This window comes from Malurus melanocephalus, unplaced genomic scaffold, assembly GCF_030028575.1.
Source record: "Malurus melanocephalus ecotype Western Australia unplaced genomic scaffold, MMel_1.1 scaffold_120, whole genome shotgun sequence".
Lineage (NCBI taxonomy): Eukaryota > Metazoa > Chordata > Aves > Passeriformes > Maluridae > Malurus > Malurus melanocephalus.
In genome coordinates this window covers 705846-718301 of record NW_026623352.1, presented here as the reverse complement: position 1 = coordinate 718301, position 12456 = coordinate 705846, and the positions used below count along the sequence as shown (strand labels likewise).

The 12456-nt window shown below is 46.2% G+C and overlaps 1 protein-coding gene across 2 annotated transcripts in view; it reads left to right on the top strand.

Annotated features, from left to right (window-relative positions):
* DCX (doublecortin) overlaps nt 1-12456 on the top strand; it is a 69423-nt gene that overhangs the window by 3944 nt on the left and 53023 nt on the right. For both annotated transcript variants that reach the window (XM_057370121.1, XM_057370120.1), the window contains exon 3: nt 8395-8735. In XM_057370121.1, the coding sequence (XP_057226104.1) occupies nt 8395-8735 (341 nt within the window). The remainder of the gene's footprint in view (nt 1-8394; nt 8736-12456) is intronic.

Here is a 12456-nt window from a genome sequence, read left to right as displayed (position 1 = left end):
GAGCGGGTGTCGCTGTGCCCGCTCCTCCGCGTGTCACTGGCACTGTGGGATGACAACGAGCCAGAAATGCTCCCTGCTCCAGGAGCTGCCCTGGGGGAAGGTTTTCCCCCGCGGAGCTCAGCTGCCGGCCGTGCCTGTGCTCGCTCTGCGCTGCCCTTCCCGCAGTGTCACGGTGGAATCGCTCCGATGGCCACTCCTGCCCCTTGCCCGAGGCAAACTGCACACCAGAGTGGGATGGACAGAGGGCACCCACAGCCAGCCCGCTGTTCTATCCGAGCGGTTCCTTTTTGTTCGGAGCAGGAATATCCTGTTGCAAGGGCGCAGTTGCTTTTCCCCGTTGCTCGGTGTTTTTCTCTGGCCGCTTTGGTAACTCCACGAAAATCCACGAGGCTTTTGCCCGTGGTAAAAGACAATGGATGTGAGTGAGGGAGGCACGGACTGCAGGGGCAGCCTCGGCAGCGAGTCATTGTGTGACCTTGACTAAAGCAGCTCTCCCCGGAATTCCTTGTTTGTCAAGTAGGATGCTCATTTCCCCAAAATACTTTGCGGGGACAAGGGCGCAGAATAAATCTTGGTTTCCATAGAGGAGTTTTCCTGGGAATAAATCGCTGCCTTTCCAAGCGATGATGCTTCCTAGTGGAGCTATTCTCAGCCCAATTACAGCTGTCGAGTGGAGGTGTGGCCTCTCTTAATTTTAGAGATTCTGCCATGTTTCATTCTGGTCTCTTAATATGGCCACAGCTTTTCTCTAATGGCAGCTCTCAGTCCTGCTTGTCCTGGGTTTTAATGCAAATCTTCATCAATAACTCCAGGAGAAACTGCTCTTCTTTATTCTCTTTTTACATTCTCACACTCTTCCTGCTTTTTGTCAGTGAAGTTGGGAAACCTTTAGCTCTTACACCTGCTTTACACTGGGTTTTTTTGCTACAGGTAAGAGGGTACCTAGTTCATGACWATATTTTTTTGCAGGAGATGCTGYCTGTTMAGGCATTTGGGTTCTGGCTTTGTTCTGCCAAAATAGCGTCTGGAAACAGCACTGAAGAAGAGGCAMTAAAACCAAAATGGGATTGTCTGTGTGGCTGTGTCCTCTGCAGAGCGTCATCTAGGAAAATAAACCCTGAGCAGAGTGAAAACAWAGGAATCCATTTGTTGAACGTGCCAGAGTAGGTCTGCATGCTGCTATTGAKCCCATATTTCTAGGGATGCTGCTGCAGAAAAACGATTTACARCATCGAGGTTATAACCAACCTTGTGGTGAACTCTGCCCTTGGCTTGGTGTTTGCACAGCTGGGTGCAAGGTTCATTCATGGCGCCCAGAACCTGGGGRTAATTCTGCTGTGACACACAAGAACACTGCACACACCACCAGGACACGTCTGCTTCATAAAAAAAATATCTCTGCTTGGAGGCTGAGGGTAACCAAACCAGTGCTTGTTGCTATAATGGGACTAATCTATCATTGCAATTTCCAATAAACAGGTAGAACCTAGGAAAAGTCATCAAAGAGGCTCATCTGAGTGGTTTGATGGCAAAAGCTTGTGAATTACTGACAATACTTCACATCATGTTCTAAGTACTTGGTTACATGGGTGTGATTTAAAAACACATTTATACAGTGTAGCCTGAATGCAGTTCCGGAGGGTACAGGATGATATTGCACAGTCCCAATACCCTGGAGACAGACATTTCAGGAGATCAAAAACCACCTGGTGTGCTGCTAATTAACTGGGGCTTGGAAATGCCCTTTTGTTCTCCAGACCCAGAGCTCTCCCCTGGCATCCAGAGTTATTCTCACAAGGAGAACAAGTGAAGTTTCTCTTACCCTTTGTCAGCAGAGCTCTCCCTCACTGGTCACAGGTTGCTTTTCCCATTCTGTTCCAGGGAGCTGTCTGGTCTCCCAATGACCTTCTCTCAGAATCCACCTGCCTGATCATTTTTACTCCCATCTCCCASTCCTAATGGCATCTTCCCTTACTACAATCACTGTCTCTATCCCAAGTCTGTATTTTCAGTATTTGTAAATAATGCACCTGCTGCCATTGATTGGGACTGTTCTTAATCTCTCTGTTGGCTGTGCAGGCAGCCTCCTGTCCCTGCAGCAGATGAAATGCTGGCAGCACCTCCCATTTGTRTCCCCCTCTCTCAGCTGAGCCAGGAGGGGGTGTTGGACCCAGGTGCTGCTCTTTATCACGCTGGTTGAGCCAGCAGGTGAATCTTGTGGCAAAAAGCACCAGGTGATCTTTATTCCCCTTCATATATAGTGGTTCTAGTGGGCAAGGCTCTGGGCAGTCAGTATGTAAAGCTGTATATGCTGGTGAGTCACTATTTTCATAGATTGTTCTGTGTCTTGGGCTGTGATAAAACTTGCATTTGAAAAATGCTAAAATAATCATGTGCCATCCTTCCCAGCCTGTCTCAATGTGATTGTAGAGCAGCTCCCATTTCATCCAAATTCCTGCTAAAATTTAATTCCTTTGCTATCTGGACATGGTGGTTTGGTCCTTGGTTAATTTTTTCACCTTTTGTCTCTGTGCTGGGAAGTTGTCCCACCTCAGCTCTGATTGTTCTTTGTTGTTAAATGGAAGGGGGATGAAGGAAGCTGAGGGTGTGCATTGACTTTAGCAGCAAAGATGGCTTAAGAAATGAAAGAAATAAGTTCTTTGGGGGACAAAAGGTTGTGGTTTTGTGGTTTTTTTGTGGTTTTTTTTTTAGCCCTCTCCACAATTTTGCTGCTTTCCCATATTCAGTTTCTTGTCATCACTGAAGGGATGGGGCAGGAAAGGCACAAGGCAGACTCCTGGCTGCTGAAGCCATTGCTGGGTCTTTTTCAGGGTCTGGTCAGTGKTTTGGAGGTGCTTACATCTCACAGGGTTTTTGTTCTTAGTGGAACATTGACCTGCTCCTGGGCAGTGACTCGTTTCACATGAATTAATGTCYTCTGCTGTGCATGGCTGGGGTCAGAAATGCATGTGGAAATAAACCCCTCAGATGCAAATTTAGCAGGGATTAGGCATGGTCAGCAAAGGAAGAAATGCARACATAGATTAAAACTGGAACTGGAGAGACTCCACCTTTAGATGAGGCTGTAGAGCTTCTCCCTTCTGAACTCCTGGGATGCCCAGGTTGTTGGGAACGGCTCAGCCCTTCTCATTCTCTGGYCAGAGAGCCCTTCTGAGGATGGATTTTATGCCCTGTCCTGGGCTTCTAGATTGAAATTTGCCTTTGCTTCAGCTGAAATCCTGCAAAAAGGCTGAATAGGATTTTGTTTTGCTCCGTGTGGTTTCATTGAAATGTTCTTGGGCTGTGTGAGATATTCCAGAATGTGATTCCAAGCTTTTTTGTATGCTCTCAAGCCCTTGGGAATATTTTCCAAAATCTTGTCCAGGAGTATTTAGAGCAATCATAGGAGGGCCTCCACCCTGGGACTGAGGGGTTTATGGGGATCATGTTGGAATCTCCACCCAGTGTGTTCCAGTTTGCCTGGAAAAGTGAAATCCGTGTAGTTTAATGCTGAAGCCTTGGTAACCTGTGGAATTGTTTTCCGTGGGTGGCTGTTGGCCTGATAGCTCAGCTAACTGCATCCTACAGAAAGAGATTTCTCCTCAAGGGTCTGTTTCATTTCCTTACCCACCCTGGCTCTTGTGCTAGGACTGGAGAGGTTCCAAAATCCTTTATAGGCTTCATGTGGGTTTGAAGGTGATTTCTGATCACCTTTTTCCATTTCTCCAACAGACCAAGAGGGGATTTTCTTCACAGGAAAGCTCCCTGTGGAAGAGCCCAGGGAAGGGAGCTCTTTCAGAGTTCATGTTGCCCTGGTGGAGCAGGGCTTTTAAACTCACAAAGCAGCAGGAAGTTTCGTGCATTTGAAAGTAAAGGCCTGCTCCAACACCATATGGAATGAACTCTGCAAGGTGCTAAGTCCACTTAATTCCTGCTGCAGTCCCAGTAAATTCCACAAAACACCAAAGCTGGGCACAGTAGCACAATCTCAGCTTTGCAACTGCWGAGCTAACAGCCAAAATAATTGACTGCTGCCCACAGAGACTGTTTCTGGAATAACTGTTAACAGTTAGGCATTCAAAATGGCCTCAGTCCAGCTTTCCTGATTTTTCTCAAAAGACTTCTGCCCGCAGTTCATTATCCTTGGGAAGTWGCTGGTGCGTGCTGAGGAAGGATAACTTTTTCTGAAAGCTCAGCTTGTCATTTTTGGTATTGTCACAGGAGCTGCTGTAAAGAGGGTTGAAGGATTAGCGCTCATCTGGAGCTTAGGGTTTTTCTAAGGAACCTTCTCTGAGGCAAACCTTATCTTTGCTGAGATCATCCCTTCTTTAGGAGCTGAATAATCTCCTTGTGCTTCCACCGAATTGGTGGCACCGGGATGTGTCATGCCCTGGGAGCCGGGGTAATTCGGTGTGACACGAGCCTGGCTTCAAATGGTAAATAGGATGATGATGATGGTGGAGGGTCTGAGGGCAGGCAGGAGGAGTGGGGAAATGCCTTGGCTGGTTTGGTGGCCAGGAGGAGTTGTGACACACGTGGAGCACCCTGGCACRGTGACAATGCCCATCACCCTGTGGGGCTCTGGCTCTGCAGGACAGAAAGGGCATCGTGTGCTGACCCGGCCCTGCACAGGGCAACAAATCCATCCCTGGCACCACAGGCTGTGYCCAGCAGCAGATGGGATCCTGCCAGGATGGTGCTCCCCACCTCGAGTGCAGGAGTGTCTTTTGGGGTTTTATATGGAATTAATGGGGTGGCTGCTCCCTGTCCCTTCTCATGGCTCACTGTGGGGTTTCTGCACGTGTGCACAGCTGCTTGCTGGCTCCAGATGTGTGTTCCTGAGTGCATTTGTGCACACATTTTTGTGCTTAGGAGCAATATACTTCTTGGAGCTGTTTCTTTTGCTCGTGACAAGGTCTCCCCTCCCCTTGCCATTCCTTGTGTTGTGCTGCTCACATCTCCTGCTGCCACGCTGTGTCTGTCACTCATCTCTGTCACTGCCACACTTTGTACCTCTTGACTTCTCATTATAGGCTTAGACAGATGTGGCAGAGAAGCCCACAAAGAGCCCGCTCCTCCCTCTATGGTAGCGTTATTCCCCATAAAATTTCTCTTTTTTATGATCTCCTGGCCGCAGTGTGCAGTTCAAAGCTGGGAATTCACAGGTCTTCAGCCCGTGCTTGCCCAGTCCTGCTACTGCCATGGTAAGGTTTGGGTGGAACTCCACTGTGGGGAGTGAAATACTGYGTGTTCCTGGTRGAAAATGGATGTGCCTCACTTGAAYGATGATTTGGCTGCTGTTGGAGGGTCATAAACTGAGTTAGGGAAGATATTAGTTGAAGTGGTTTTTAGATTAAGTTAAAGCTTCAGGTCACATCCTTCGGTCAGGGAGAGAGGAAAGAAAAGCTGCTCTTCCCTGGAGCTGTGCTGCWGAGATGGTGCTGGGAAGAGCTGCTCCTCTGAACTGCAGTTCTGGAGTGTCACTCCAGGCAAATTTCTGTCCAATATTAGAATCCAATAAAGTATCTGCCAGGGTTTGGGTTAGATGACACAAAGGGAGAAAGGGCAGATTTCATTTTCCACCAGTGAGTGTGAGCACAGCTTGAAAGGCTGTGGGTGTGCACAGCTGCCCCAGATCCCGTTTGGGGAACAAACACTACAAGGGTTTTGCCTTTACACCACTGTTGCCTTTGGTGTGCAGTGGTGTAAATGCACCAAGAGCTGTGGAGAGTTTAGAAGGATTCACCTGCAGCTGAGTAGTGGTATTGTACCAAACAGATCAAGGATCTCTTTAGCTTAATTTAAAATATGGAACCTACTGATAGAAAATATGCTCCACCACCTCACATTTACAGAACACAGTGCAAAGGTRTAGTTCACTGTGAAAATAATACAGATGAAGGTCAAATCCAGATGAAAGCCAAGCCTGGCCACATTTCAGTGGCTGATAGTGCACTTCTGTTTTCCAGGCAGGGMAGCAGAGGTGCAGGTGAGGTCAGGAGCTGGCACAGGGAAGCCTGGGGCAGGGGAGACAGCAGCGTTCCAATCACTTATTCTTAGTGCTGCATTTAAACAGAGCAATCCCTTTGCTCAGAGGATAATGCACAGTTCTGCTGAGCACACTTAGGAGGGCTCTGCCACCCCGGATTATGGGCTTGGGARGGCTCAGGCTCTTAGGATGGTTAATTCCCTGGGAGCATTCCAAACTCCCCTGCTGCCCTTCTCTCTGCTGTGAAACTGGAGAGAAGCCTGGCTCTGCTCTGCACCAGGTGTTCCTGGGCTGGAGCAGATGAATCAACCACAACTTATCACTTATTAATCACAAAGATTGGAAGTATTCAAAGCTGCTGGAAAATTATACCCCCAGAGGGAATTTTGTATAATGTATGGTGCTCTGGGGGGTATATTTAAGTTTCTATTGAGTCAGAGTCACAAAATCTAYGGGATTAAGGAGCTCCCAGCTATGGGTAGGGCTGCAGGGTCAGTTGATTGAGTGGGGACAGAAAACAGAGATTTTTACTGTTTGTTCAAGCCAAGAGAACCTGTGCTGCTGGGATTATTGTGTTAGTTTGGGGCACACTGGCTGACAAAGTGCCCAGCTGAGTGTTCAGCACCAACCTTGTCAGCTCTCTTCTCCCTTCTGTATTTTTATTYCATCTTTAGAATATCTGCTTCCTGTTGATGAAGGATTTTGGTCATTTTTGTAAGAGCAGCTGCAGTTGGTTGTAGGAGCACCACAAGTGTGCACCACTGTGGCAAACTGGGTACAAAGATGGGGTTTAAATGAATTGGAATCTGTCATCTTTTCTGTGGCTGTTTGTGGCATCACATCTTTATCAACAATAGGGACAGAGATACACAAAGTGTTGTTATAAACCTGTCAAAACCTGTTTATTGTGTGCTATTGTGGTCTCAACATGTGTTCCATGATGGGATTGACCTGGTGCCTCCATCAGAAAGCAGTTTAGTCACCAGAAGGAGTTCCAGTAGGAACTTTACACTGGACACGTTACAGGCCTGGGTCGTGAAGAAATCAGTGGGATGTTTGGAAATCCCTGTTTTTCGAACTGGATATCAAATCCTACCTAGAGATCTTGGGGTGGGAAGCCAGACTTGGTTTTGRGATAGGATTTTCAAAGATGTCTGAGCTCTGGAGTTGGCAGTCAGGGACCTGACAAGAAAGTGCAGCCAGTCTGGTTTTGTGAAGGAGGAATTTAATTTTTTTTCATTTTTCAAAATAGTTAAATCTTTATTTTGATTTCAAACATATCCTAGTACGTGAARAACTTAATTCTGGAAGGTCAGCCAAAGAAAGCACCAGAGAAAAAACTCTAAAATCCTACAGGTACCCATGTCATGCCTTCAGCTCCTATTAAAATTTTATCTAATGGCGAGACTAAAGCTGCTTCCTCCAGCACTGAGTGACTTTTTTTAGTGCATCCTCAAGTGCTCAGCAGCAGCCTGAGTCATTTCAGACCAGACAGCTACATTCCCTCAGGGATACTGGTTTACAGTCTCATTCTAGTAATAACTCTTCCAGCATCCATCAGATTTGCAGGCCCAAAAGAAGCTCCTACAAATCCTTTAAGGTGCTTTTAAAACCTTAGATAGATGGGATCCTGTAAATTACMGACAAAGCTTGAGACTAATTTTGGGTGGGACAGGGAAGGGCTTTTTGTGAATTACTAACGAGACCATGTAACCCTTCTCTGCCATGTCTAAATTTGGATTTAATGTATTTTTGGTTGGAACCAGCCATGTAAAAGCRAGCAGGGGTATTTGGGGCAGTGGTTAATCTCAGCTGCCACTAGGTCTGTTCCCTAATAAACCTCTGATGCTCTAACAATGAATATTTGCTATGCCTCCTAGATTTATCAAGGCTACTTTTAGTAGAGGCTATTCAGGACAAGATTTTGATTATTTTTCAGGCGTGATGCAGAAGGCACTTTGTGGATGAATGTTATTGTCCTCTTGGCAGGGAATGGCACGCTGAAGCTGTAGCTAGGTCTGTGAAGATAAAGAGGAAGCTGGCAAATTTACAAAATAATGGAGGTGGTCAAATGAATTTRGTATTTTGAAGCTTGTGGAAAGTTTAGTTGCATCTTCCAGTACCTMAATACTTTCATAACTCAACCTTTTWTAATCCCTGGTTCATGTCCTTGAGTGTTTGTCTGGATTTGCTGATGGCTGACTTGCTTACGTTGTGGAAACACTAGTGATATATTATATAATAATAAGCACAWATATAACATTAAAATAAGGCAAAATGTTTTAATAACAAGCTGTCATGGAAGCACTAATRAGAACAATTATTAATGGTTTGCATGATTAATGGGGGAGGAGCACAGAGCCTGTTTGTTGGTACTTACTGTAGAATCCCATTGCTTCCTGCAGGGGAGAGCTACGTCTGCTCRTCCGACAACTTCTTCAAGAAGGTGGAATACACCAAGAATGTCAACCCCAACTGGTCTGTCAACGTCAAGACCTCTGCCAACCAGAAAGCACCTCAGTCCCTGGCCAGCAGCAACAGYGCCCAGGCCAAGGAGAACAAGGATTTCGTGCGCCCCAAGCTGGTGACCATCATCCGCAGCGGGGTCAAACCCCGCAAGGCYGTGCGCGTGCTCCTCAACAAGAAAACAGCCCACTCCTTCGAGCAGGTCCTCACTGACATCACTGAGGCTATCAAACTGGAGACAGGGGTGGTCAAAAAGCTCTACACCTTGGATGGGAAGCAGGTAGGAGATCTTGCAGATGTTACGWCTTTTTCGTGCTCTTACCTCGCGGCTTTGCTGACTCAGAGCGATTTTTTTTGAAGCCTAAAATTAAGCTGAGATGATTGCTGCCATMTGTTCTCTTAGAAGTATGGCTCCTCGTGCCAGTGGTTAGGTTACTAAATTTTCCCTGATATTAATACCAAGTAAAGAATGCAGCCGTGGGTCTGGGTGGAACAGATGCTCGCCCTGCRCGCCGGCGTGCGCTGCGTGTCTGCTGGGCCAGCTAAATAAATAACAGGGGAGCTGGGCTCACAGCCACAGCTCCTCTGGCTCTGGGGRAACTGGAAGAGCTCTCCAGCTTTGGCTTTTCTCAGTGAAAACGTGTTGCCTGGCTTTCCTTGCCCTCTAGTGAAAGCTTGCTAAGACCAAGTGATTGATCCAAGCGTGCTCTTCTGGCTGGTTCCAGAGTGAGCAGGGAAAGCGTGGAGCTGTGGGGTGTTTCCTTGGCTGAATGCACGAGGAGGTAACACGCAGAAAGAGTCAGAAATATTTAGCAGGTCATCAAAATGTGCTTCGTGTCTCTGTGTTGCTGGAACTGAAGGAAACATCTGTCTCTTGTTAGCAGTTACACAGCAACGAGCCATTTCATATTGCTGCATCTATGAAAAACCTGAAAGGAATGTGGGGGATCATTTTTAGAACTGGGAACAGCTAGATTCTTCAAGGACAATTCTGAGCTTGATTTAACATTTCTGTTTATTGTAATTGAGGAACGATCTTATTTTCGTCACTATTTTTCCCGCTCCAGATTCTGGAGTGAGGCAGTGCAGCTCTTGTGTGGGTTTGGACTGTGGCTGTTCTGGGGATTCATGGTTTTGCTTTAAATTAACTCTGTCCTGTCTCTGGAGGAGATGATTCAAGTTCTGGCTCTGTCCAAGAGCATGCATTACTTTACATGTAAAAAATGTTCATTCTTCCAGCCCAAATGTGGGTTCCTACAGTGTCCTGCACGGTCCAGATGCCTGGGAGCTGAGAGCAGCRTGTCACTCTGACCTCTCTGATAGTCTGGTGTCCCTGCCCATGGCAGGGGWTTGGAACTAAATGATCTTTAAGRTCCCTTCCCACCCAAACTGTCCTCTGATTTTATGATTCTTGCTTTGTCCCTTTCTCTGTGTCCTGCACATTAGTTGGTGTCTGGTTCTATCTTCAGATAAACAAAAAAATCCCATCTCCCTGTCAAAGCTTTCCTTTCCACTCGTCTCAACCCAGCACTTTTCCTAAGAGGTACAGTTTGAGCATGAGGGGGTGACTCTCCATTTACACTGTCCAGACACTGTAAAATGCTGCAAACAAGCAGGGATACGAGGAGGAACCTTGGGAGAGGCCAGGGAAAGAGGAAGGATGGAGTCAGATGASCTGTGCTCCCTGAAGTGATCACACCTGGCCCAGGACTGTGCCCTGTGGATSACAGAGCTTTACAGAGGGTTTGATCATTGGATCTGGCCTGGCAGCAGCTCCCTGCTCATGCTGACACAGAGTCCTGTTGTTCTCCCAGCTGGGAATGGGGATCTCAATCTGAACCTGGGAGTGGCCTCAGTTCTTGGGCATTTTGGAGGGGAGATGCTGCTCTGGGTTGTGCAGAAAKAGGGATCCTCCATGAGCTTCCATCAAACTCTTCTCCCCTGTTTATCCAGTTATGGGAGCAAGTGGTGATTTCCTTCTACCTGTCTGGAGAGCAAAACAGGATCAGTCCTGATTCGACATTTAACTTGTTTCTCTGGCTTTATAATTCACCCTTTATGCAATGTGATATTTCACTGCACACTGCAGACACTGCTGGGAGTTTCAGTGTGCACCCAGTAGTGCAGTCACTGAAAACAGTGTGACTCTGATTTGGCAATAATGGGATGCTTGATGCTTGTTTGCAGCATCAATTACTGCTTAAGCTTCCTGAAGAGCAAACCTGCTTCACCAAGGCTTTGTTTTTAGTGGAAGGTTTCCCTCAGTGCTTGTTTTTTATTATTTTTTTATGTGAGTTCTCAGTGTGGAAGTCAGAGCTGGAAGCTTCTGCTYTGGGTGCAGTGCTGGCTCTTGGGGTTTCCATGACACACTGCTCCAGAAAATCTGACCTCCTGACATGACATTTGGGGGTTTTGCATGTCTGATGCTGACATTAGAAAAGAGATTACCGAATGCGTAATTCTGACAAACAGCGCTTTATTTTCAGGAGGAAATATTCATGCAGAAGCGCAAGCTGCTCAAAGCTGAAACACTGACAAGAATCCTGACAGTCTGTCTCTTTGAGTGCCATCAGAGGCACGTTACTCCCTCTGTTGTGAAATGATAAAATTTACAAAAGGAGCGTACAAAGGAAAATCATCCTTCCTCAGTCCACGAGCTGGAACTTAATGAGGGGAGATGATTATTTTATTTATAGGCATTTCCATGGTGCTCATCAGTGCAGTAATCAAGATGCTTCAGAAGTACAGACAGTGGTGGCAATGAAGGGCGGTGTGTGAATAATTACATTTCTATGCACTGCAGACCTGCTGCAGTTGGAGAGAGAGAGCAGCTAATTGAGAGCTGGATGGGCTGTGTTTGAATAAATGTGCCACTTCACTTGAAACAACAGTGGGGTTAAGTTATTTTAATGAAATTTTGTTTCTTTTTATGTCTTRGGCTGGCTGGAGAAATATGGCCCCATGGAACTGCTAAATTAGCATTTGTGTTAAAGCAGTTTATTGAACTTGGTCTTGTATGTATTTCTGATGTCTGTCCTCAAGCTCCTTCCCTCCTTGGAGCGTATCATCACCTCTYGATTCACACCCCTGAGCTCAAGAGGTTTTTCAAATAATTGACCAAAAATGAGTTGTGACAGAGAGAATCACAGCAGAGATTTACCTTTGGAACTTCCATGTGTAGGAAATGGTGTAGGTCAAAGAATTCAGTGCGTTTAGGGACCAAATTCAGCACTTGGCTCCACAACTACAACTGCTGTYGTGTTGAGATGTGTCATATAATAATTAAAATATACACATTCAGGATTTAATTTGGTCAGGTCTGTGGATCTCATTGGAAAACAATTATTTTGGTAGACTCTTTCTCCTTTTTTTAAACTCTTAGTCCTACCCAACAGCCCAAATAAGTCTGGATTCCTGGGAGCCCTGGCTGCTTGATAAACACGTGATGACAGTTTCTGCAGCAYGTCGTTAACAAACCAAATTAGAAAGCAACATTTGAGAGTGGGGATGAAGTTTCATTTGGGCATTTTGAATGCAGTAGGCTGAACTAGACATTGCAAATGTCTGGATTTACTGTCCTGCTCATGCTTGAGCTTCCTTCTCACCATGGTGTGAATGGGTCGGTGTTTTCTGGGAATGATGAGGCTGTTCCATCCCTGACAGCCCAGCACAGCTGCTTTCAGCACCTTGCTTTGCAGGTGGGCTCTGTCTGCATGCCTTCCTGCTTTTAAGTGATCTGTAAAAGCTGATGTYTTCTGTGCACACTGAACTCTGCCCTGTGTTTTATTGCAGTGTCTGAGTTGTTCAGCAAGTGCCTGCAGAGATGTAGTGACAAAAATCAGYCCCTTTTTTTGGTCATTGGCTGAGTTGGGTGATACTCTGGCACAGCCAGAAATTCATCAGACATGTTCAGTTGTACTTTAGCATTAAGTTGTTGTTTTTTGTTGTTTGTGGTTTTTTTTTTGTGGCATGGAATTTATTTTTCTTCAGCTGTTTTATTG